Source organism: Cyprinus carpio, chromosome B7, assembly GCF_018340385.1.
Source record: "Cyprinus carpio isolate SPL01 chromosome B7, ASM1834038v1, whole genome shotgun sequence".
NCBI classification, from domain to species: domain Eukaryota; kingdom Metazoa; phylum Chordata; class Actinopteri; order Cypriniformes; family Cyprinidae; genus Cyprinus; species Cyprinus carpio.
In genome coordinates, this window is record NC_056603.1 from 36,189,904 (window position 1) to 36,214,279 (window position 24,376).

At 36.3% G+C, this 24,376-nt stretch overlaps 2 protein-coding genes across 2 annotated transcripts; both read left to right on the forward strand.

The window, feature by feature from the left end:
- Positions 1-3: 3 nt before the first annotated feature.
- On the forward strand, positions 4-9,597 carry LOC109104773 (B-cadherin-like). The gene is made up of 16 exons (XM_042728458.1): positions 4-199; positions 356-470; positions 2,559-2,806; positions 3,352-3,489; positions 3,584-3,739; positions 4,713-4,860; positions 4,968-5,140; positions 5,224-5,352; positions 5,452-5,637; positions 5,721-5,965; positions 7,048-7,193; positions 7,267-7,491; positions 7,602-7,820; positions 8,092-8,222; positions 8,526-8,669; positions 8,755-9,597. The coding sequence occupies exons 1-16, from the start codon at positions 149-151 to the stop codon at positions 8,959-8,961; spliced, it is 2,661 nt and encodes an 886-aa protein (XP_042584392.1). The 5' UTR covers positions 4-148; the 3' UTR covers positions 8,962-9,597.
- A 3,106-nt stretch (positions 9,598-12,703) lies between these two features.
- On the forward strand, positions 12,704-17,026 carry snai3 (snail family zinc finger 3). Its single transcript, XM_019118052.2, has 3 exons — positions 12,704-12,965; positions 14,371-14,973; positions 16,599-17,026. Exons 1-3 carry the CDS (start codon positions 12,887-12,889, stop codon positions 16,778-16,780), a joined length of 864 nt encoding a protein of 287 aa, XP_018973597.1. The 5' UTR covers positions 12,704-12,886; the 3' UTR covers positions 16,781-17,026.
- Positions 17,027-24,376: the final 7,350 nt, after the last annotated feature.

The window sequence follows — 24,376 nt, forward strand, 5'->3', positions numbered from 1 at the left end:
GTCAGATCCGAAGCTACCTGCTGAAGACCATTTCCTCAAATTGTGGCTGCTGTCGAGACGCTGGAAGGAACAGCTGTGTTATAGGCTACTTTAAAGACTTCGAAGGATTAAGACGCTGAAGGATTTTACGAGACTTTTAGCGTGTCGAATGGCGTGTGTAAGGATTGTGCGATTGGGAGTTATCGTTTTTCTTTGTCAGGTAAGATTTTTTTTTTGATCGTCGAGTAATATGCTGAAAATGGACGAGCAGTTTCGGACAATGAAGACTTCGGTTTGTTATACTTTTTTCTTATGGTTTACTTTTTATTAATTCAATTGTTTTTTTTTGTTTTTTTTTTTTTTTAATCTTTGTCAGGTATTGTCGTGTGGATATGCTGAGGAGTCTCCATGTACACCTGGATTTGAGTCGGAGTTATTCGTTTTTAAAGTGCACCGAGATCACCTTCACAGGGGGAAAAGACTAGGAAGAGGTAAGTTAGGCTGTTTTTACTTCTTATTAAAATGTTAAAGCAACCGACTGTTGTTTAAAAAAAATAAATATTAAAATATTTTTAAACAAAGCTAAGTAGCCTACACTAACTCGGCCGGTTTAAAAAAAAAAAGCTATATAGGCTGTAGGCTATCTATGCTAACTCTTACGTTAAATCTGGTCTCACCTTAAGTTTGATTTTGTCGCTCGTGTTTCGTTATAAGGCTATCTTGTCGCATGTAACACATTACTGGACCTGTTAAAATTAATATTTTAGTTCGTAGAAAACTCTGTACGTTAACCATTTGATAGCCACACGTTCTTTAACTTGGTTATCGAGTTAAGTTATTCCCTGGTTTTTGTTGCAGGTAAGTTAAGTTTCGTCTTTCCTGGTGTTGAGAAGCACACCAGTGATCGAGGTAGAGAGTTGTTGTTTTTAACCTGTAAATTTTGAATTAAACCGCATTTTAGGTCTCGTGTCAGGATGTGAGGTCAGGAGTTTAATCAAAGTCTGAAATATCATGTTTAAGTGCTTACTGAAGCATGATTTCAGACTCTGCAGGTGTTGTGAAATGTGACTAATTCAGATGATCTCAGCCAGTGAGTTTCTGTGGGTGTGGGACCAGGAGATTAGGGTCAACTAATTTAACATTAAGCATTTTCACTTTCTTTTCTTTTCTTTTTTTTTTTTTTTTTTTTTTTTTTTTTTTTTTTTTCAATCTTTGAAATATTATCCTAGTCATTTTTATTTACGTAATACCTTGTATTTAACATGTCTAACACTTCTATTTAACACTTCAATGTAATGTAATTGGTTTTGCATGTGGTGTTGTCTGTTTTTTTCCCCCTCAGTCAGGTACTTTCCATAAAAAGTGATTCCAGTTAAAGACTTTCTGCATGTGGTTTTATTTTTGCGTTTTATCCCCTCATCCCACAACATGACCACATTTAGTCATGTAAAACATTTAATGAAACTGGTGGGTGGATTATCTGTATGTTAAAGGAATTTTTTTTTTTTCTCCATTTTGTATGGAATAGTTTCATGCTGCCATATTGATTTATCTTTTCATACTAACTTTTTGAAATTTAAAAACCTTAAATTATTTTATTTTTTATTTTTTAACCAGCATTTGGTTTCTTATTTCAACTGATCTGTAGTTTATCTCTGTACATCTTGAAGGGAGCATCCTTTCAGTGTCCCACTAATGGTGGCTTATTCTTAAGGGCTGATTGGTTTCACCACTTCCTTTCAGACCACTAATGGATGGCAGCACTGCCATTGCAAAACCTCTGTATAGTGGGATAGTGTCTGTTTAAATGAATTATGCTGTGTAGTTTTAGTAAAAGGACCGATACAGTAAGCATTATTCTGAAGCTGAGAAATGGTGGACCTAAAGCGTGCCTGTGAGCTATGCCACATGCAAAACATAGGACTTTATATTACAAATTGAAATTCTTTAGTATGATGGGATGCAGTGCTTTGTTGTCTTGGGTACCCTCAGAACCTCATCAGTAGCTATGTTTTATTTTTAATCCAATAAGACATGCTAATTAACAAAGTTGGAAACACATTTACCGAAAAAGTTTCTTGATGTGCAACAAACTTACTGGCTTTGCCTCAGCAGATCATGTAATTGGATAACTGGACTAACCAGCTCACCAATCTCATCGCCTGCCTTCTCAGATGGTATTTTAATAAATTTGGAACGTCTGAGCCAAAGTCTGTCGTCAAAAAGATTTGGTATAATTACCTACCATAACTGTCTCACATGATTGCTTTCACAAACATCAGAATAGATGAAAACATAGCTAGTGAAACTCAAAAACCCCTTCATCAAATCTGAGATTTGTTCTTTCAAAGGAATACAAGGCGGCAGCTTTGTTATAAATGGCCCATTATTACAATGAATCACTTTAACAACCATTATTATTGTGGGTGGAAAAACAAACTTGGCGAGTAGCTTCCCCTTATGCCTAAACAACATCTGTTAGTTTATTGGTTTGAAACTTTTGATGGATTGAAAGTTGTGAAGAAGTGAAGCTGTGCTGCTGTAAGCGTCATAAATTGACTATTTTCTTGAACTTTCAGTAACTTTCAATAACTGCGATGGAAGAACAAGAACGCTCTTTCAGTCCGTTGACAAGCGGTTTGATGTGGACATGGATGGAACTGTAACGCTGAAGAGACAAGTGACTCTTCATGAAGGCCACAAGGTGTTTTCTGTGCACGCTTGGGACTCCAATGGCAAGAAGCACACTGTATCTGTCAAAGTTGAGCGCATCCACCATCATGAGGAACATCACATCGATACAGTCATGAACATCTCCTCTCTAGAGGTACAAACACATTTCATGCAAGAAACTGCTGTGCAATACAGTGCAATCCTGACCTCTACTGGGCACTTCAGTTTTTGTTTGGTACTTTACTGTGGGACTTCAAATGGTTGGTTATTAATTTCTGTACATGATTACAATTAATTATTGAAGACGTGCTAAATTCATTGAGTTTTCCATCCATACTGATGAATGTGATTTGTCGCAGCCCATTGGTCTCATAAACACAAAATGAGTTTGCAGATGTTTTATTTATGCAGGGCAATTCCTAATGCCCAAGATTTCCTAAACTTTCTGTGTTCTGCTCCATTTATTATGCATAGTGGAATAATGTACATCAAGCTAGGAAACGAAGGGTTCTCAAATTACCCTAAATTGGTCAAATTAAAATTTTACTCCCCATTTAATAATACTTGGCCTTGGTCACGCACAAATGTTTTTTGGTTGTTTTTCATATATGCTACTACAAAATCTGCACTCTTTAATTGTAAACAAAAATGGTTTATCATTCAGTGTCTTTTACTAACACATTTAATTTATATTTTTAGATGGAATCGCCATCTGATCAGGTTCTGACTTTTCCAAAGTCTTCAACGGGAGCTAAGAGAGCTAAGAGAGGTTGGGTTATTCCTCCGTTCCAAGTACCTGAGAATAGCAGAGGTCCATTCCCGATGAAGCTGGTCCAGGTAAGTGGAAATCATGAAAGAACTGTTCAGAATTAGATGTATGACAGAGAGGTTTGTCTGTCATTGACTTTTTCTTTTTGCTTTCTGTGTTTAGATCAAGTCAGACTTCGCCAAGGAAACTCAAATGGAATACAGAGTCACAGGCGAAGGTGCAGATCTGGAGCCAAAGGGGATTTTCATTGTTGAAAGATTATCAGGGAATCTCTTTGTCACTCAGGCACTGGACAGAGAAAAAAAAGCTTCATACAGAGTGAGTTGATTTTAATCTCATAACATTTAAATCAACATTTAGTTCTTGGTGTATTTCAGCACTAAACTGTCTGATCCTTCTTAATTATTTGAAAACTGTCCTTTTTATCAGATGAAATGGCTAGATACAGTTTTCTTGTCATGTGTTTGCATGAGACCTTGCATTTTAAATTTTGTATATCTACTAAAGATTAAGTCAGTTCTTTAGGACTACCCTTGAGTGTCAGTGTCTCAAAGGGGGCTTTTGCACAAGAGGAAACTTTTCATAGTTTCTAGAACTATTGGCAGAAGTACTTGCTTTGTGGTGTGTTTGTATCGCAGCACCTAGGAACTGTTTTAGTTCCAGGAACGTTTGAGGGAACTAAATTAGCTCCTACAGAGTAGGGTCTAAAACAAACAGTTCTTATAGGAAATATAAGTGTACAGTAATTGGCCAAATGCACGTGAAACACCGACTACCTGGTATTTTTAAAAAGCCATGTAAACATGTACTCCACAAAGATGGAAAATGGTGATAACGGCATTTACATGTTGTCTGCAGTGTTGTTCTTTTCTCAGCTGCAATATGTAATACTGCAAGTTGTCATGGGAAATGTCGTCTCTTAGCCCAACATTTTGCTCTTTCAATCCCATAAATTGTGCATTTACATTATCACGAAACACACAACGGACAAAAACTGATCCGATCACAGTGTCCTCCATTCATTGGTTGTTGATATTTGTGAATGCCACACATAAAGAAGTCGCTGTCAGCCACTTCAGAGCTCCTGCTGCTGGTGCAGATGCAGCCAGGAAAACCCAAAGGAGAAATTGGTTTTCAAGGAACAACCCTGCTGGCTAATTCCTAGAACAAAGTCTCTAAAACTATTATGTGCGAAAGCCCCTAAAGTTAATAGACATGGACTAAAACACTGTAAATAAACCCATTCATTGTTTGCCCCTTAACATGCCCAAATTTCTTCTGATTTCTTTAGCTTGTAGCTCATGCTGAGGCACGTGATGTGGATAATGTAAAAGAAACTCCAATGGAAGTTATCATCAATGTGATTGACCAAAATGATAATAAGCCTGTGTTTACGGAAAATCCTTTTAACGGACATGTTCCTGAAGCTGCTACAAAAGGTAAGTGTATGGTGCAGTTTCTCAATATAATGGCTTTTAGCTGTTTTTTCCCTTCAAATGCCTCTGCAGCTTTTACCACCTAATTAGTCTTTATTTTCTCATCAAAGATTATGAGTTTATGAGAGTCACAGCTACTGATGCAGATGACCCAGAAACAAACAACGGTATAATCAGCTACAAAATTGTCAGCCAAGAGCCGCCATTTCCAAAACCGAACATGTTTGATATCAACATTTTATCTGGAACCATTCGTGTGCGAGAAACAGGCATGGACAGAGAGGTGAGAAGTGACATTTGATGAATCTCAAAGTGGTAATAAATTGACTTCATGTAAACAAACTCATCAGCTATGTTTCTTTTCAGCAATGGCCCAGATATACTTTGTTAATTGTGGCTACTGACATGGAAGGAGAGGGTTATCCAACCACTGGCACAGCTGTTATTACAATTACTGACAGCAATGATAACCCTCCTCAGTTTGAGCAATCTTCGGTAATGTATATTTATGTATTTAAAATTGTTTTACTCAAACCACTTGTAGGTGTTTGAACTCATTAATTCTTATATACGCACACCATATATATCTTTTAGCACGTCGTATCTGTCCCAGAGAATAAAGTAGGCTATGAAGTGGCCAAACTTACAGTTACTGATGGAGATGAAGTTGGATCACCAGCCTGGTCAACCAAGTATCGGATTATTAGTGGTGACAAGGGTGGGTTTTTCAATGTCAGTACTGGACCCACCCAGCTGGAGGGCATCATTACCACTGTAAAGGTACTGTGTGTTGCTCCTATGTTTGCCCAGACAACTGGTTCTGATGACATACTTTAGTAAAAGACACTTTCTTTTCCATTTAGCCCCTGGACTTTGAGAAGACCAAGCAGTACGTTCTGTCTGTGATTGTTGAGAACGATGACCCATTTGTTGGTTCTTTGCCCACTGCCACTGCCACGGTCACAGTGAATGTAGAAGATGTAAATGAACCTCCTGAGTTTAAACCAAAAGAGAAGATTATCTTCAAACCTGAAGATGCACCAATTGATACGGAGTTGTTTACTTATACAGCCACTGATCCAGACACTGGAAAATCACAGAAGATAATGTAAGACATGAAATATTTAAATTATTTCCTTTTCTGACTGATTTCTTTTACATGCTGTAATTTTCGAACAGTTTAGGTGTGAATGCTTAGAAGACTGACTAAATTCACTTCACTAGTATAACTGTTGAGAACCACCTTCCAACAGTCAAATCACTTCTACCCAGCCATAAAACATATAAAACACAGCATATACTTTAAACTTCACATTTTTAAATCTCCATGTCTGATCAAACCAACATTAAAAGGTTAGTTTACCCAAAAATGAAGATTGTCATTACTCACCCTCATGTTGTTCCAAACCCATAAGACCTTAGTTCATCTTCAGAACACAAATGTAAGATATTTTTGATGAATTCCAAGAGCTTCCTGACCCTGCATGGACCGTAATGGAACTACAATGTTCAAGGCCCAGAAAGGTAGTAAGGACATCATTAAAATAGTCAATATGAAATCAGTGGATCAACCTTTTATGAAGCTACAAGAATACTTTTTAAAAAAAAATTATATTTTTTTTGTGTGCAAAAAAACAACTTTATTCAGTAGTTTCTTCTCTACTGCATCAGACTTCAATGCATGCTGAGGACGTACCACAGTCCAACAAAGCATTCATGTGCATTACCCTGCTTGCAAACAAACCGCAGCGCATCCGGGCTCTATGTCAGAATGACTGCTCCTGCATCAGCAGCACCACATGCATGAGTCATGGTCCTCTTTTGAATACACGGCAGAGACTGACACGGAAGAATACAATTGTTGAATAAAGAGATTTTTGCTTTCATTGCTCATAAAGCATTCTCATAGCTTTATAACATTTATGGTAGAACCGCTGATGTCATGTGGACTATTTTAACAATGTCCTTTCTACGTTTCTGGGCCTTGAGCGTGGTAGTTCCATTGAAGTGCTCAGATTTAATCAAAAATACCTTAATTTATGTTCTGAAGATGAACGAAGGTCTTCCGGGTTTGGAATGATATGAGGGTGAGAAATTAATGACAATCTTCATTTTTAGGTGTACTATCACTTTAAGTTGTTCTTGATGAACATTTCTAATTTTACCCTGTATGGTTTTTGTTCCTTCCAGGTATAAAATGGGCAATGATCTTGCTGGCTGGCTCAGTGTGTCTCCAGAGACTGGAGTGATTAAAGTCAGAAGCCTTATGGATAGAGAATCTGCTTATGTCAAAGATGGAAAATACAGAGCTATCATTTTGGCCGTGGATGATGACGGTAATTTGTGTTTCTGGGTTGAAGGAATTTGTGCAGCATAGCCTTTTTTTAATCTGTTTGTATTTGTGTGCAGCATTATCTCCAGCAACTGGCACAGGCACCCTGATAATTGAATTGGAGAATGTAAATGACAACGCTCCTGTTATTAATGAAAGGATTATAAAAATTTGCAATCGTGGATCAGCCCCCATTCTTCTCTCTATAACGGACAAAGATGGTCCTCCTTTTGGTGCACCCTTTAGCGTTGAGACCCAAGGAGAAACCAGTAAAAACTGGTCCACCTCAATGAATGAAACATGTGAGCAATTACTAATGTTTTAAGAAATTCATCTAATTCTTTCACATTAAAATGGCTGGCTGGTTGGTAGTGGCTACACTTGTCTAACTATTATAATGTGCCCATTTTAGCAACTGGTGTTTTTCTGCATCTCAAGTCTCAGTTGGAGCAGGGGGAGTACAATGTAGTCCTGAGAGTGTTTGATCAACATCAACTGTATCAGGACAGCTCCATTCAAGCAACTGTGTGTGACTGCACAGGGGATGAATTTCAGTGTGCTAACAAACAGTTAGCAGGGATGGCACTATCTGGAGTGCTTGGGATCCTGGGAGGAATCTTGGCTCTGCTGTGTATGTAGTTTCTCTCATTCATTATGTATCCTAACTCGTGGCAGTCAAATCAACTGAGGCTAAATAAATGAATTGTAGTTGGTTAACTTGATTGTCATAGTCAATGCAGTGGGCATACAGTAACTGAATGCTCTATATTGATCATTTTAGTAACCGTAGTTAGTCTTCCAGGTGTTGTGCATATAAACTATACTGCAGAAATTGACTTTTCAGTTTATTTCCTTATTACTACTGAACTTTAAAGTTTGCTGTTGTGTTTTTTGTACCACAGTGCTCGTTCTTCTTCTGCTTTTGTTCCTGAGGAGAAAAAGCGGTACCAAAAAAGAACCCCTCCTTCCTGAAGATGATGTAAGAGACAACATCTACTATTATGATGAGGAAGGTGGTGGAGAAGACGATCAGGTTGGTTTTAATTTGAATAAATTTTTTCATCTTTTGATGGCTGAAAATAAGCATTTGTGAAGCTTTGTGAAATACTTGTTGCGGAGTTCCATAGTCTGTAACAAGGCATAGTCATCTTATAAAAATACTTTTTGGTTTGGGTTCCATGCAAACTTAACGTTCAGATGTCAGTGGATCTAACCTGTGTGCAGTTACATTTGTAGTGGCTTGAGACTACAGTATACACTATACTGACCTTCTGCATGCTGTTGTAGTTGGTTTCTTCTTTGCAGTTCTTTCATATCTCAAACCCTTTCTTCACAGGATTATGATCTGAGTGTGTTGCATCGTGGCTTGGACAACAGACCTGAAGTGTTCCGAAATGATGTAGCACCCACTTTCCTGCCAGCACCTCAGTATAGACCTCGACCAGCCAACCCTGAGGAGATTGGGACATTCATTGATGATGTAAGTGATACGTTTAAAGTCTGTGTTTGTTATATTTTTTTATAACGAGATGTAAATATGGCAATAACACAACTTTGTATCACAGAATCTGAATGCTGCGGATAACGACCCTACAGCACCCCCCTATGACTCACTCCTGGTGTTTGACTATGAAGGAGGAGGCTCAGATGCAGGTTCACTCAGCTCCATCAACTCTTCCAGCTCAGGACACGACCAAGACTATGACTTCCTCAATGAGTGGGGCCCACGCTTTAAGAAGCTGGCAGACATGTTTGGAGGAGGAGAGGATTAAGAGGAAATTATCTTTTTTTTTTTTGTTTTTTTTTTTCTTTTCTTCTCTCTGTCCAAGAGGAACATTGATGGTTTATAAGTGCAAAAATATGAGATTTTTATTTCACTTCATGGTCTGGTGATTTGCATACTATGGTTAAAGTTGTAACTGGAAAAATAGCACTGGTCATGCATCAGCATAAACAAAGATTCTTTGGAAGTGTTTTCTTTTCATGGGAGACATTATTTTTTTTCTTTTTCTTTTTTTCCCCTCTCCTCGTCCTCTTTAAATGAAGCTCCCAATTGAAGACTTTGAATATTTTCTCTGATTGCTCAGTAGGTAAGAAGCTATAATACGCCATAAGATGTTTGTCCAAAGCTGTTTAGCTGTGTTTTATGCAATCCCTTTTGTAACCTTTTGTTAACTTTGGCATTAAAGATTGATCTAAAGCATGAATGATACTGTAAATTTACCATTTTTGAAAAGCACTGATTTTTCAAAAACTTTTTGTATGATATTTGCAGTCTTATTTCTGTCATTTTTCCCCTCTCCGCTGCAAGGATGTTATTGACTTTTGAAAATGTTTTTCTTTTATATAGTTATGATTTGTTTAGGCATTGTTTTACACTGCATATTTTATTAAACAAATTACTTTTACACTTTGTTTCACAGTGTTCAGTCTACAGCACATCTCACAGTATACTGGAACATGGAATAATCTTGGTTTCGACCAAATTTTGGTCGTTCATAAGTCAAACTGGTAACACTTTATTTTTCAGTGACGTTGTTATACATATTACATATACTTGCGTCAAGAACAGTAAATTGTGCAGAAGAAAGCCCCCTAATCCTAACTATCGTGAGTACATGCTGTAAAATTACAATTACTCAGTAATTATGCTGCAAAAAGGATACCAGATAGGATTTAACAAATGCATACTGAACAAGAAAAGCAGCAGGATTACAATCTTAGTGGTTGTTGATTACAAGCATAACCTTGTATGAAGTTAAAACAGCCTTCAAAGATAAGGCATTGTCGTTTCGGTCTCACTATACGTCTATGCAGTCAAAATTATAGGCCCCCTTGGTAAATTATGCAAATAAGGCTATGAAAATTAATCCAGCATTGTTTATCCTTTTGATTTTACATTCAAATAAATTGACAAAATCCCATCTTTTCATTGAAGTAAAACAATTGAAAGTGGTGGGGAAATAGTGATTTATTTTTTTGCAATCTGACTTAAGTGACCATTTATAGTATTGCACGTTGACCTTAACGGTGATATGCACAGTAAGTTTTTATACAAAAGTAGAATTTAAATGGAATGAGTAACTGTGGTGATTTAGTGACTAGATATGGTATCAAGACTCAGAGGAGTTATCTTGGCAAACGGAGAGTGCAAAAAGTGTTGAATAAAAGGGAGGCAATGACTGTAGCCAGCGTGTATTAGAGTAAAATATGTATTCCATATTGAGATTTCCCCTCCATACCCCATTTTTAAGTATAAAAGAGGAACGTAGCCTACTGAACTACTCGTCTACACTCTGCCCCCTCTAGTGCCCTCAGCTGAGTAGTGCAATTTATAAACTGCTAATGTGTCATAGTAGTGTGACAAGTATCAAATTGAATTAAACGTGTTTAAGATTGTTCTTGTAAGCTGTGGGGTGGAAGGGACGACATCAGTTTTGCGCTGGGGCTCATACAATCGCTTTCATCCATGGAACAATAAAAGGGCATGATAGTGACCCTGCATTGCAGAAAATCGTTTTGGTTTGGAACAACTTGAGGATGAGAAAATGATGACTATATTTAAATATTTGAGAAATGTTTATCCCTTTAACAAGCTTTAAAAAGCACTGTAAAGGATAAAAATAGAAACATGTATCAATATAAATAAAATAGAAACATACAGGAAAGAATATCACACTTGATGCAAATGTGAGTACAGTAAGGGCACACTAGATGGCGCTGTCAAATACAGGTGTAGACTTACCAGTTTAACCAAACGTCAATCTCTTCAAAGCATTACATTTGTAAAAGCAATTCATGTTGCTTTCAAAGGAAGGTATATTGGCAACCTAGCTAACATTTTTGTTTCCTGAATATTTCTGCATGAGAACTTTAGTTTACAGTTATTTAAAATAAATAAAGCTACTAATAGTGCAGTATTTCACTGTATTGCAATCATGGTATCAAGTTAAGACCCTCGAAGCATTTGTAAACTTCACTCCTCTGTCATAATGTCAGCCGTATGTCAAAACACAGATCTGACACTAGCAAGGCCCTTGATCTACTAAACTTTGGGACAGTGCATGGTGTGATTGTGCATTAACGCGTCATTGGCATTTATTAACAACATTCTATTATTACAATACCTACATATTACGGTAAGTCATATCTATTTCTGTCAAACCGAGATGTTGCAAAAGTCATGATGACTCTTTCAGTAAGTGAATATATGTGCAGCTAATTGTGGGAATTTTAAGAGAGTAACCATGTCAGCACTGACTAACGAACAGAGAGCTGATTGAGAAATGCAAGGTTACAACACAGCAGGAATGAGCTACAGTGTGAAATCACTCTCCTACATGAGCACCACCATCCTGAAGTTGTGTCTGTTTAAAAATATAAAGAGTTTACATAAAATGAATGAATGAATGTATGAATGAATGAATGGATGGATGGATGGGCAGATAACCCACACAAAAATGTATATTTGTTTCCAGTTTTATTTGCAATTATGCACTGAATTAAAATATTTGCTATACATTGTGTTAGCATTTGAAATTAAAATGTTTGAAATAAAATGGGGATCAATTTTGGCAGGAAGTGGTGATAAAGAATGGCATAGTAATTGTTTTGAACAAAAAAAAATTAAGCATGCACAAAATTCAAAACGCACTTGTTTGCATGACAACACACCTAAAACTCATTCAGAAGTGGAGTAGGTTGTACAGTACTTTGTGCTTGACATTAATTAAGGGATGTTCATTTGTAACAAATATGGGAAGGTTCTAAAAGTTTCAGACACACAGCACGCACACAAAAAATAGGATTATAGATATTAAAATAATTGTGTTATAAGACTATCTTGTCTCCCCTATGCAATAGAAAAAATATAAATGAATCCAAGTTGATCTTATGGACTATTTACATTTAATTTAATTTTTACATTTAAATTAAGATTCTAGACGTTTCAGTGGGGCATTTATGTTGTTGGGATAGAACAATGAAGTGAAATAAACAACAAATGAGAAAAAATAACACACCAACTTATTTAAATTAGCCTGAGAAAAGTAACAAATCCCCTACGCCTTATGATTCAACTATTATTTACAAATAATACAAAAAAAAAAAAAAAATGTAGTAATTAAGAAGATGTATTCTTTTTGTTCCGTTTGTTTGTTTAGCCGAATTATTTATTCATTTAAGTAACAGGCTAAATGATTCACCACATTTTAAGCAGTGAACTCAAAAATTTCCACTCCTACATTTACTGTAGCTTAGGCTAAATGTCTAAAATATGTTTGGTCTAAAAACTATTACTACTTGTCTTTTTCTCAATGAGTCGTCTAACAGAAAGTGTGCGTGAAAAAAGATCTATTCACTGGGGAAAGAAGTGCCATATGTTTCATCAAAACAAAGTTCTGTTGTTTTAATCGCACGTATGCACCTGTTTGCTGCGGTATGTCGGCACAAACATGGCTCCGCCCTCTTACACTTGTCCTTTAATTCTGATTGGTTGAGCAAAATGTCTATGATAATTTCCGTCTAGCCTGCACCTGACTCTCTCTTCTCTACTCGAGAATGTCGCGCAAAGACAACCTCCAAGCATCAGCTATTTATTCAACACACCATCTCCAACTTAAAACTCTCGCTCGTGCAGACCTACTAGCGCTAGTCAGATATAGCAAAGGTAATTTCCTTTAAAAGACCCAAGATACGATGCCAAGGTCTTTCTTGGTGAAGAAACACCTCACTAACAAGAAGCCTGACTATGCTGTGTTGGATTCAAAAAAACACGGTAAGTTCTTTTCAGACCTAAATATTACGTTTCTAGTTTGTCTATCTTGTTAATGGCAGTGAACGCTGTTTGTTCCGTAGCCTTATAGAACTACATGCCACAGATCTCTATTTGTTTCAATAGTTTATTATTATTTTATCATATTGGAATTTTTTTTAATATTTGGATCGCAGTAATATTAAGAACCTATTTGGAAAATTTTAAATGCAGTTTAATATAAACACATTTAATAATAATTTAATAAATGCTGTTTATATATCTATATAGCTTGTGATGACTATTAAAGATTATTAAGATTAAATCATTTGCATGTTTTGCATTATAAATTAATAACGTTCTGACTTTACAAATTAGTACATATCTGGAAATCGTACAGTTTGTACAGAATAGTTAACATGGGCATGACTTATATAGGCTAATGCTTATAAATGGTGATGAATCCTTAAGATTTATTATATATTTATATGAATATTTCCCTGATTGAGACTTTTTAAAAAGTACTAATTTTACATATAGTCTTTCCATTGATTTGAGGTAATATTTGTTAATATACACAAATAAAAAGCCTGTCACTGCTTGAAATGTTTCAAGTTCTTCGAGATAGGCCTGTATTATCAGCCACAGATGTTCTATACAGTTATGAGGAGTAGATAATGAGAAACGTATGAAGAGAACAGATATCACAAACGCTCCTGGAGTTTAGCAGGTGCACAATCTCTCACAAAAGAGCGGCTCTTTTGCCCTCACCTTGGGGTGTGAAGAGTCCTATTAGAAAAGCTGAAGATGGATATAATGCTCCTTGAGGATGCTTTTACCCTGCAGTGCCTTTATATCTATGGTTTTGTTCTCCATTTTTGGCCCACTCATAAAATCTTTACCAAAAGTATGTCTTTTGAAAACTGAAAATAAGAATCCGTGGACTAGACCTAAGTAATTATGAGAGATAGTTCTAATTTGTCTCTCTCTCCCTCTCTCTCTCTCTTTGCTAATGTTTATTGGTCAATAAAATGTGCCCATAGGAATATATCTATTACCAATCCGTAAACTTTCTGCTTTGTATGTAGTAATCCATTTATGGTCTGATTTGCCCTGAAAAGTAAACATTGTGGCTCTGTGGTGCTATGAGAACATAGTTCTGTCCGTTTAAATCGTCAGACAAACCCAACACATTACACAATTTAATTATGTTCTAATTAATTAGATTTTATGTGTATTAATTAAATTAAATCCAGTTAATTAAATCCAGGGTTATCCATCTCATTCTCAACAGTCGGCATGAAATAATCTTTGGGAATTATTAATAATAATATATTTAGCTGTGTTTTTAAATGTTGATATAAATGAATTTACTTAATCAGAATTTCACACTGTGTGATGTCATCACGTGCATTGTATATCTCCACAGAGGTGATTCATGTTGAATCTTCAAGCTCCAAACTTAAAATACTGCATCCCCATGAGACTCCGTTTCCTGCACCATTTCTTGGGAACTCAGCATTGAGCCCCACTCTGCGGATGAACCCCATCAGTTCAGGCATCTGTGTGCCTCCACCCAAGTCTGCCCACCCAAGCCTGCCCACATTTCTGGGTATCACTTACCCCCTACCTGTAACGTCCTGTCCCCTTCGAGACATGCAGCCTGCGCTCCCAATGCTGGAGTGTACAAAACCACAGCCATTTCAGCTTTCCCAGAGAGACCTACAAGACAATGTCCCTGTGTCACCTTTAGGACTGAGCACCACTGGCAGCAGTCAGGAGCGCAGTGATGAATGCTTTGACTGCCAGAAAGCTTTCTTGACCTTATCTAGTCTGGCCAACCAGAGGCAAATTCACTGTCAGTGGCAATGCCAAAAGTACTTTAGCTGCAAGTATTGTGACAAGGAGTATGTGAGTCTAGGGGCACTGAAGATGCACATTCGGACGCACACCCTTCCATGTGTCTGTAAACTGTGTGGAAAGGCCTTTTCTAGGCCCTGGCTACTTCAGGGACACATTCGCACACACACAGGTACGTTCGCAGTCTGTATACACTTGTAGGGACAATTTTGTATTTACTGGATTGGAAAGCTGAAAAATGAATTCTTAAAGGAATATGTCACTTAAAAACAAAAAAATATGTCATTGTTTATTCGCCCTCATGCAGTCTCATATTTTGTACTTTTGTGAAACACAAAATGAAAAGGCAGGATGTCAGTGCTACTTTCCATATGAAAAAAAATAAATAAAAATAATATAAATTATATATAATGAGTCTATACAACATGTGATGTTACAAGTCTTATGAAGTTATATGATGGCTTTATGCAATGAACTGACCAAAACCTAAAGGGATAGTCCACCCAAAAATTAAGATTGTCATCATTTACTCACTCTCGTGTCATTCCAAATCTGTATGCATGTCTTTCTTCTGCTGAACACAAAATGAGATATTTTAAGGAATGTTGATAACTGAACAGTTTTGGTTCCCATTAACTTTCTTTTCTTTCTTTCTTCTCCCAATACAATGAAAAAGTTAAAAAAAAAAATGTTTGGTTACCTACTTTCTTCAAAATATCTTATTTTGTGTTCTGCATATGAAAAGTTATCAAGGTTTGGAATGACATGAGGGTGAATAAATGACACAATTTTCATTTTTGGGTGAACTGTCTATTTAAGTCGTTTTTCACTGACAATTTCCCTTCTGCAGTCTCAAATCTCATTTCCAATTCTGTTGAAAAAGGTGCCTTTAAACATGTTTTTTTTTACATCCCGGACATTAAACACCATTGATTTTCACATCACGTCTTGGCAAATCTGAAATATGTGACAAATTAAATTGAGATTAACAGTTTAGGGGAATGTTATAAAGTTCAGTCTCTTCCTCACACAAAGCTAATGTTTGGCTTCAGTAGACTTGTAATATAATGCAAAAGTTGTATGGACCATTTTATGATACTCTTATAGTGCTTTCTGTACTTAAAGTAGTTTAAATCACCATCCACATTCCTTGCATGGAAAACAGAAGCAAGGACATTTTGTTTAAGATCACCTTTTGTGTTTCCTGGAAGAAAAAATATAATACAAGGCTGGAATGACATGAGGATCAGTACACTGACAAAAGGGGTGTAGGATTTACTTAGAAACTATTTTCACACTAAATTGCTAAGAATAATAACAAAGAAATGGCAAGTAATACATTGAATTCAGTTAGAATTAATTACGTTATGAATTCATTCAGTAGACAGACTTGCAATAAGTAGTATAAATGGCAGAAAATCCTGCTATTTTAACAGTGTAAATAGCATGCATTGCTATTTGCACTTAGTGTAAATAGCATCTATCGCAAAGAAAATATGCTATTTTCACTTAGTGTAAATAGCATCTAATTGCTATTTAAACTTAGTGTAAATAGCATCTATTGCTACTTGCACTTAGTGTAAATAGCCTCTATCGCTATTTACACTCAGTGCAAATAGCCGCTGCCTTATTTTTAAGTGTAATGTTTTATTTACAACTTTAATAATTTAAACAGTGTAAATAACACCAATTTCATTTTGGGTGAACTACTGCTAAAAGAAGTTTGAAATGACACACTGTATTTTGAAAATGGATGTAAAATGATAAGACCTAACTCAAATCATTTAATTATTTTAGGTGAAAAGCCATTCTCCTGCCCCCACTGCAGTCGTGCATTCGCTGACCGCTCAAACCTTCGGGCACATTTACAAACCCACTCTGAGATCAAGAAATACCAGTGCAGAAGCTGCTTTAAAACCTTCTCCAGAATATCACTCCTGACAAAGCATGAAGAGGCCGGGTGCTGCCCCATGTCCTAATATGTAGTAGGTTGTGGGTTGTCAGGGTAAGTTATAGTGCCAAAGTTTGTCAAATCAAAGTGCCTCACAAACTCAAGAATCTGGTATATTGACTGATATACTGTATACTCTTTGAATTAAATGAACAAACTGTAATCACAATATGCTGTACATTGTGTGTGACCTTAGAAAGTTGTTATAATGGTAGTTGTGATGGTTTTGTAATGAAGGAATTTCAAAGTAAACAATAAAATAATATTTTTCTAATAACGTGTCCTGTATAGCATAATATCAGCAGATGAAATAAGTTTGAAACAACTGCTGTGGGCTTCCATGCCTGCTCATTATGGGTCAGACAGATTGTTGAACTTTTGACTTCACATACCCTTTAGTCCTATCCTACATCCCAGCTCACACAGTATTAATTAATATGTCTATATCCAGGACAGCTGTGGAGAGGAAAATTCTTTGAGGCTAAATAAAACCTACATTTGTAATTGTGCATGGAAAAAATGCTTGTATATATATCTGTTTATAGGCAGGTGGATGGAGGCCAGCTGCATGCCATAATGGTGCCATGCCAAAACTCCATCAGTAAGGGTCTTAAGCCTTCTACACACTGCACGATTTTAGCAATCCTATAAGATCACTGCTGGTCACACTGTGAGACATGGCTCTAATAAACTTGGGTACAACATGCATGTAGACTGTACGATGATGACACCTATTGACTCATAAGCTACGACGCACGTTTCTATAGAAGAATAAAATGTCATTAGCATGCGCTAGTGGTGAACAAAAAGAGTATAATGAATCACACTTAGACAGTTGTAGATTTTATGTGTGCTGAAAAATAGTGGGAGTGGCAAAAGAGGTAAAACATAAGAGCTTGAGGTAAGCAGTTTTATGTTTTAGCGCCATGTCATGTTGATTTCATGTCGCGTTTTTACTGGTTGGTCAGTAAACGTGGGTCGTAACCGCAAACACACTGTGCGATGAACGTGCTGAATTTCTGACACTGCCAGAAAATTATCGTAGGCTATCTTTGGTCACAAGACTGTGACAACGGCCATCTTTGAACCTCTCTCACTGTACGGCATAGGACCACCGATTAGGAGCCACGATCACAAAAATTGCCACGATTGTTTCACGATGCCAATCTTTTGTCTGGGACAGCCGAAAATTGTGCAGTGTGTCTTGGGCTTAAGTCTACGTTTTCTTTTGTCTGAGAGAAATATTTCATAGGAAGACTCCATTTGTCTAATCACAGATAAAAAAAGGACAATAGTACTATGAGTCCACACCATATAGAAGGCAGAATATTTTACATATTTAAAATAAATAAATAAATGAATCACAAATTATTGTCAGTTGAGTCAGTTGCTAGTTATTACAAGAAACAAGCTGAATTATGATTGCTCAACCTATATGAACATCACACACAAACATGTTCACATACCATACATTATGTGTTGATAAGGGGGTGTCATATATTTACAGATAAATACAGCAATAATGGAGTCCAGCACCCTAGCAACAACATCTACACTCCTAAGCAAAGAATCCTAAGAATCGAAGGATAGCAGGGTCGAGTGTGCAACTGCACATGGAACCTCTGAGCATTAGATACAACCTCACTTCCTGTTTGGTATCTGCAGTCATCTCACATTATGCAACATATTCTCATTCCCAAGGTATCCGATACTGCTGCATGGTGTGAGAAGATTCACAATATATAGTTAAAACTGGAATGGAATACAGAGGACCTTAAAGATGGGGAGCAGTGTATTTCACATGGTGTAACTAATAGTGATGCAAATGCATGATTTTATGCCAGGTTATTCTAAGGTTATATTATATAATCATTTTATTTCATGCTAGTTCATTTCTATGAAGTAACACTGTCATTTTGGTTTAATTGTGTCAGTATTTGTCAGTAGTTCTCACTTTGTTGTGCCATCCTAAACACTGAAGTCAATGTGTACTCACAATTGGAAGTTGAAGAGTTGAAAATGAACTGTTGCTTTCACATTTTTTTCTGATTGAATATTGTTTCACTCTGAAATACGTCACATTAACGAACAAATGGGTTGGAAATGCCAACATCGCCTTAATTTTTAATGCTTTACAGGAGAACTATTTTGAAAAACCTTTTTTTTATTGACTTTACTGAGGATCTTGTGAACCATGCTATGTGCAGATTAACTTTTTTTTGTTTGTTTTTTGAATTTTTGAACAGTTAAAAAGTTATAATTTGAGCTGGTAGTGATAAAAGGCAGTCTTTAAAAGGTAGACTGTTAAAATGTTCCTAGGACCTTTCAGACTATATGGTCCTAAGACTGCCTTAAAGCAAAAATTACTACTCATGTCAAGGGCCTAGTAATTTAGCACTAACAGGTTCTCTTCCCATATTAAGGAACAGCTCTAGAGGGCAGAGGTTTGGCTCCGTCTCCAAGTCTCTGTGGTATTTTACCATAGTCATGACACAGCAGACATAGACTGGAATTTTTTCGTTTATCCTGACAGGAGCCGGCATGACCAAACCTTCACCTCCGACACTAAATTTACATTTGTCACATTCCTTTAGCCACAGTCCACCAATCCCACTGTCTGCTAAAGCAAGTCTTCTTCATATTAACCATGCAGGTGTTCCCGTCTGGTTGTAGCTGTTAACTAAATCTATTGTAGCTGCTGACTGAGAAAGAGCTTGATAAACTTAAGGCCTCAATGGCAGACGTGATCTTGACCCCCTGTCACTATGCTCCATGACGTGTTCGTCAGCTGACGCGGATGGTCCTAACTATAACCACTGTGACTCCACAAAAGAGGTGTCCAACTCTAAAAATATGTTGTAGCCATGGTGAGGCAGGCATTGGCCCACCCCCATACTGCTTCAGATGGGTCAAAAATAGATCTTGAGGGACTATTTCTGACCAACTGAAGAATAGGCCAAGCAGGAGGGATTCCATTCCCACTTGCCTCTGGCAAGAAGGAGTGGAATTCAGAGAGTTTCCAATTGCTCTAATGAGTCAGCTCTCCCCATTTCCACTTAGAACACCTGTGTCTCCAAACTCTAGCAGCCAATGTACCCCCACAGCCCATATCTTCCACACCCCTTGTTCTGTCAATCACAGCTTGACTCTCAGAGAATCAACTTTTGGACTGAGTTGGAGACCTAGATGTGAAAGGTTTACTTTAACAATGCCATGAGGAAAACAGTAAAAAAAAAATTCCACCTTTATTTGAATTAAAGGGATAGTTCATCCTAAAATGAAAATTCTGTCATTAATTACTCACCTTTATGACATTCATCCTCGGAACACAGATTAAGATATTTTTCATGAGAGTACCACAACGCATGCGTGTGATGCTGCTGACGCAGGAGCCGGTGTTCTGACATAGAACTGGGATGTACTGCGCCCTGTTTCAAAAGACTGACACGGAAGAGAAGAAATTGTTAAATAAACTCATTGTTTTTGTGTTCTTTTCACACAAAAAGTATTCTCGTAGCTTCATAAAATTAAAGTTGAACCACTGATGTCAATTTGACTATTTTAACAATGTCCTTTCTACCTTTCTGGGCCTTGAATTCTGTTGTTGTCTAGGCAGGGTCAGAAAGCACTCAGATTTCATCAAAAATATCTTAATTTGTGTTCCGAAGATGAACAAAGGATTTACATGTTTGAAACGACATGAGGGTGAGTAATTAATGACAGAATTTTCATTTTTGGGTGAACTATCTCCTTAAGGAGTGACACTTCAGCCCACATGTTCCAACATATTTAGGCTTTTTAAAAGAAGTTTCCTGTGCTAATTCTATTTATTCTATGAAAAATATGGTAAAATAGTAATATTATGAAATAATATTAAAAATGAATGAAATGTCATTTATTTCTGTGATGACAAAGCAAAATTTTCAGCAGCCATTATTCCAATCTTCAGTGTCAAGTGATCCTTAAGAAATCATCATAATATGCTGATTTGGTGCTCATTTCTCAAGAAAGATTTTGTATTAATATCAATGTTGAAAACAGTCTGTGCTGCTTCATATTTTTGATAACTGGGATATACCATTCAAATGTTGAAATTAAAAAAGAAATATATATATATATATATATATATATATATATATATATATATATATATATATATATATATATATATATATATATATATATATATATATATATATATACACAGTTCAGGTCAAAAGTTTGGAAACATTACTATTTTTAATGTTTTTGAAAGAAGTTTCTTCTGCTCATCAAGCCTGCATTTATTTGATCAAAAATACAGAAAGAAAAATGTAATATTGTGATATATTATTACAATTAAAAATACAGAAATTTTAAATTTATTATACTTTAAATTATCATTTATTTCTGTGATGCAAAGCTGAATTTTTAGGATCATTATCACATGATCCTTTAGAAATCATTCTAATATGATGATTCATTATCAAAGTTGGAAACAGTTCTGCTGCTTAATATTTTTTCAGAACATGTGATACTTTTTTAGGATATTTGATGAATAAAAAGTAAAAAAAAAAAAAAAAAGAAAGAAAGAAGCTATGTTTTTAAAATATAAATATTTTGTAATAATATACACTACTGGTCAGTAATTTGGGGTCAGTAATTTTTTTTTCTTTCTTTTTTTTTAAAATAAAATCAATACTTTTATTCAGCAAGGATGTGTTAAATTAATAAAAAGTGATAGTAAAGAAAATATATTATTAGAATATATATTATTAGAATTTTTTTTTTTTTTTTTAATAAATGCAGTTCTTTTTAACCTTTTATTCATCAAATATATTAGACAGCAGAACTGTTTCCAACACTCATAATAAATCAGAATATTAGAATGATTTCTAAATGATCATGTGATAGACTGGATGTTACATGTGACACTGAAGGCTGGAGTAATGATGCTGAAAATTCAGCTTTGCATCACAGGAATAAATTACTTTTTTAAAGTATTCAAATAGAAAATTATTATTTTAAGTTGTAATAATATTTCACAATATTACTGTTTTTTCTGTATTTTTAATCAAATAAATGCAGACTTGATGAGCAGAAGAGACTTCTTTCAAAAACATTAAACATAGTAATGTTTCCAAACTTTTGACCTGTACTGTATATATATATATATATATATATATATATATATATATATATATATATATATATATATATATAGCTTTCACATCTATTTCCATCTTGTAGATAAGTTTGGTTGTTTTCCATCAAAGCCAAATCTCTCAAAATGTATCTGTGACAGTGAGGCATTTGTTAAGCATGATTATATGAGGTTAGTATTGGCTGCAAATGATAAAAATGTTTCTGAGATATCAACAAAAACTTTTGTGGTGTAAAAATAGGGGATTCCATTTATAAAGTAAGCATGGAACTGCATTACATGGCACACTATTATAATTCCAGCTGCTACTTTTAGCCACCTTTAAGACAAAGTCGGCCTATATTTAGCCTATTAAGCGGATGCTATCCAGCTCGAGGCAAATATTTTTACAGCCGCTGAGATTTACAGAATATTTTCCACACTGAGTGCTGGAAGTATATAAATATCAAGCTCCTACAACCCGTTGACACACAGTGCATGACAGTAATGCATTGCACTTGTTACCCCAGCAGCACCAGCACTGCGCTCTTCTGCTCTGGTAAGGAGGGGCCAAGAGTTGGTTATATCTGTCCACTTGTTGTGGAAAATAAGTTCCCCAGAACAGGTGCAGCAGGGTAACATTTAGAGGCCTGTTCCTGTCAGCCAGCAACCCCACCCTATTTTCCACCCTCAATCTAGGCTTGTTTTCCGCCACAGGTTGATCACTGCATTTGCGTTTCACTCTGTGCCCTTTAACCTCTGAAGTCAAGTTGTGGCACCGCTTCAAAGCACTGCATCTCTCTTGTGTTGGTGCTACGCTTCAAACACTTTCTCCTGACACTTCAGCTAGGCCATAAATCTCATCTCGCTTCAATGCTTGGACACTCACAGATGTTTATTAGGAATGATCTTATATATATATATATATTATATATATATAAATATAATTATGAATTAATCAAGAGTGTGGATTATCTAAGCCTATTAGTATATATTTTAAATGTACGATGTCTTTAAAGGAATATGGACATGAAGGAGTTGTTTGAGCACAAAGACCCAAATGCAGTTTGAGTATAGAAAACGCCTATGAACAACCATATTGTGCCAACATGACCTGCTCTTGTTGCGCGTAAAAAGGGTCAAAGCAGGTCACTCTCATACTTTACAACAAAAAGGTCATTAGAGACACTTAAGGGTCCGGGCTCACAAGGAAGCCAGAAGATCTGTGTCGTTAATGAGCTACAGAACATTACAACACCTGCTCCTGAACCCTACAGCTATATGCATACACAAATTCTAACTGTCTCAACAACAGCTCTAGAAAAGCAATAAAAATCAGCTCATAGGCGCGAGTGACTCTAGCAAGAATACTACTAAAGATGTCAGCGACAATGATTTATAACGCAGAACAGCCTTCCACCTGCAGTTGTCAGACTGCTGAGGTCTGGCAAGCTTACGGCAGGTGCTGATCTTGACTGCAGGCAGGTTGAGTTAGCCAGCATGCTTCCTAAGAGTCTACCATCACCCTGGATTCTCAGTGTTGTTGCAGACGGTCCTGCTGCCTGCCAAACTCTAGCACATCTAAAGCCAGGCATTGCCCTGGCAACCAGCAATTGAATACAGGATTTTTGGGTCTACAGTGGGCCGGGGTTCCCCCATTCTCCAAGAAAAAGAAGCCCTCCCATTGAGAGGAGATCTATTCAGATCTGGTTATTCAGCCGTTCTCTTGTGAATAAACTCCTAGCCATGTGTTTCTCATTTGTCACCTGCCTCCACATTATCAGACAAATGGGTCAGAGAAGATAGTGTCATTGACAGTGACCTGACAATCCAGTTTTTTTACATGCAGGTTAAAATCCTCAGTGTTTTACCATCATACACCCCCCCCCCCCCCCACCCCCCCCCCCCCCCCCCCCAAATGCCCCAGCTGTGTATAATGCTTATTTCAAAAGAAGAGGCCATTAAAGATGAATGCATCTGTGATTTTCTTAAGGGGAAAATTGCTAGGTAGAGTAGACAGGGTTCAGCTGTAATAGTTTACAGTTGTAACACTGTGAAATTTACTCATGGCAAGTTTGAAATGTCAGCATCTGTGTGCACAAGCACATTAGCATATTTTGCAATTCATTGTCCTCATTCCTATATTATCGAGGAAGGCCTTTTTGAGGTTATGTTTTTTCATTTTTTTTTTTTTTTTTTACTCATTTGCTGCAAACAAATTATTATTGCTGTCTGATAATGAAAACAAACAGTTATTGTTCTAATTATTGATTTGTCTTCAAATTAACATTGGATTAGAATTTTCTCTTTTTTAATTTTTTTATTTTTTTAGCTCAAATAGCAAGCTAAGTCGCTGAGAAAATCAAACACCCAATGTTGTCAGTCAGGGATTAGCTGAATTAAACAAGTTATAATGTCCCATGTTGACTGCACTGGTGGTGGGACAATGCATATGTGCCAACCATTGTGAAAATTGTTATAATTTCCAAGTCACAAAATTCT

What these genes read in the sequence shown, in the direction of transcription:
- LOC109104773 (XM_042728458.1), top strand. Translation starts at nt 149, where the DNA reads ATGGCGTGTGTAAGGATTGTGCGATTGGGAGTTATCGTTTTTCTTTGT. An exon ending in AGGAATCTTGGCTCTGCTGT is followed by an intron (nt 7,821 to 8,091) that starts GTATGTAGTTTC and finishes TTTGTACCACAG; the next exon opens with TGCTCGTTCTTCTTCTGCTT. An exon ending in GTGGTGGAGAAGACGATCAG is followed by an intron (nt 8,223 to 8,525) that starts GTTGGTTTTAAT and finishes CTTTCTTCACAG; the next exon opens with GATTATGATCTGAGTGTGTT.
- snai3 (XM_019118052.2), top strand. Translation starts at nt 12,887, where the DNA reads ATGCCAAGGTCTTTCTTGGTGAAGAAACACCTCACTAACAAGAAGCCT. An exon ending in GTTGGATTCAAAAAAACACG is followed by an intron (nt 12,966 to 14,370) that starts GTAAGTTCTTTT and finishes ATATCTCCACAG; the next exon opens with AGGTGATTCATGTTGAATCT. An exon ending in ACACATTCGCACACACACAG is followed by an intron (nt 14,974 to 16,598) that starts GTACGTTCGCAG and finishes TAATTATTTTAG; the next exon opens with GTGAAAAGCCATTCTCCTGC.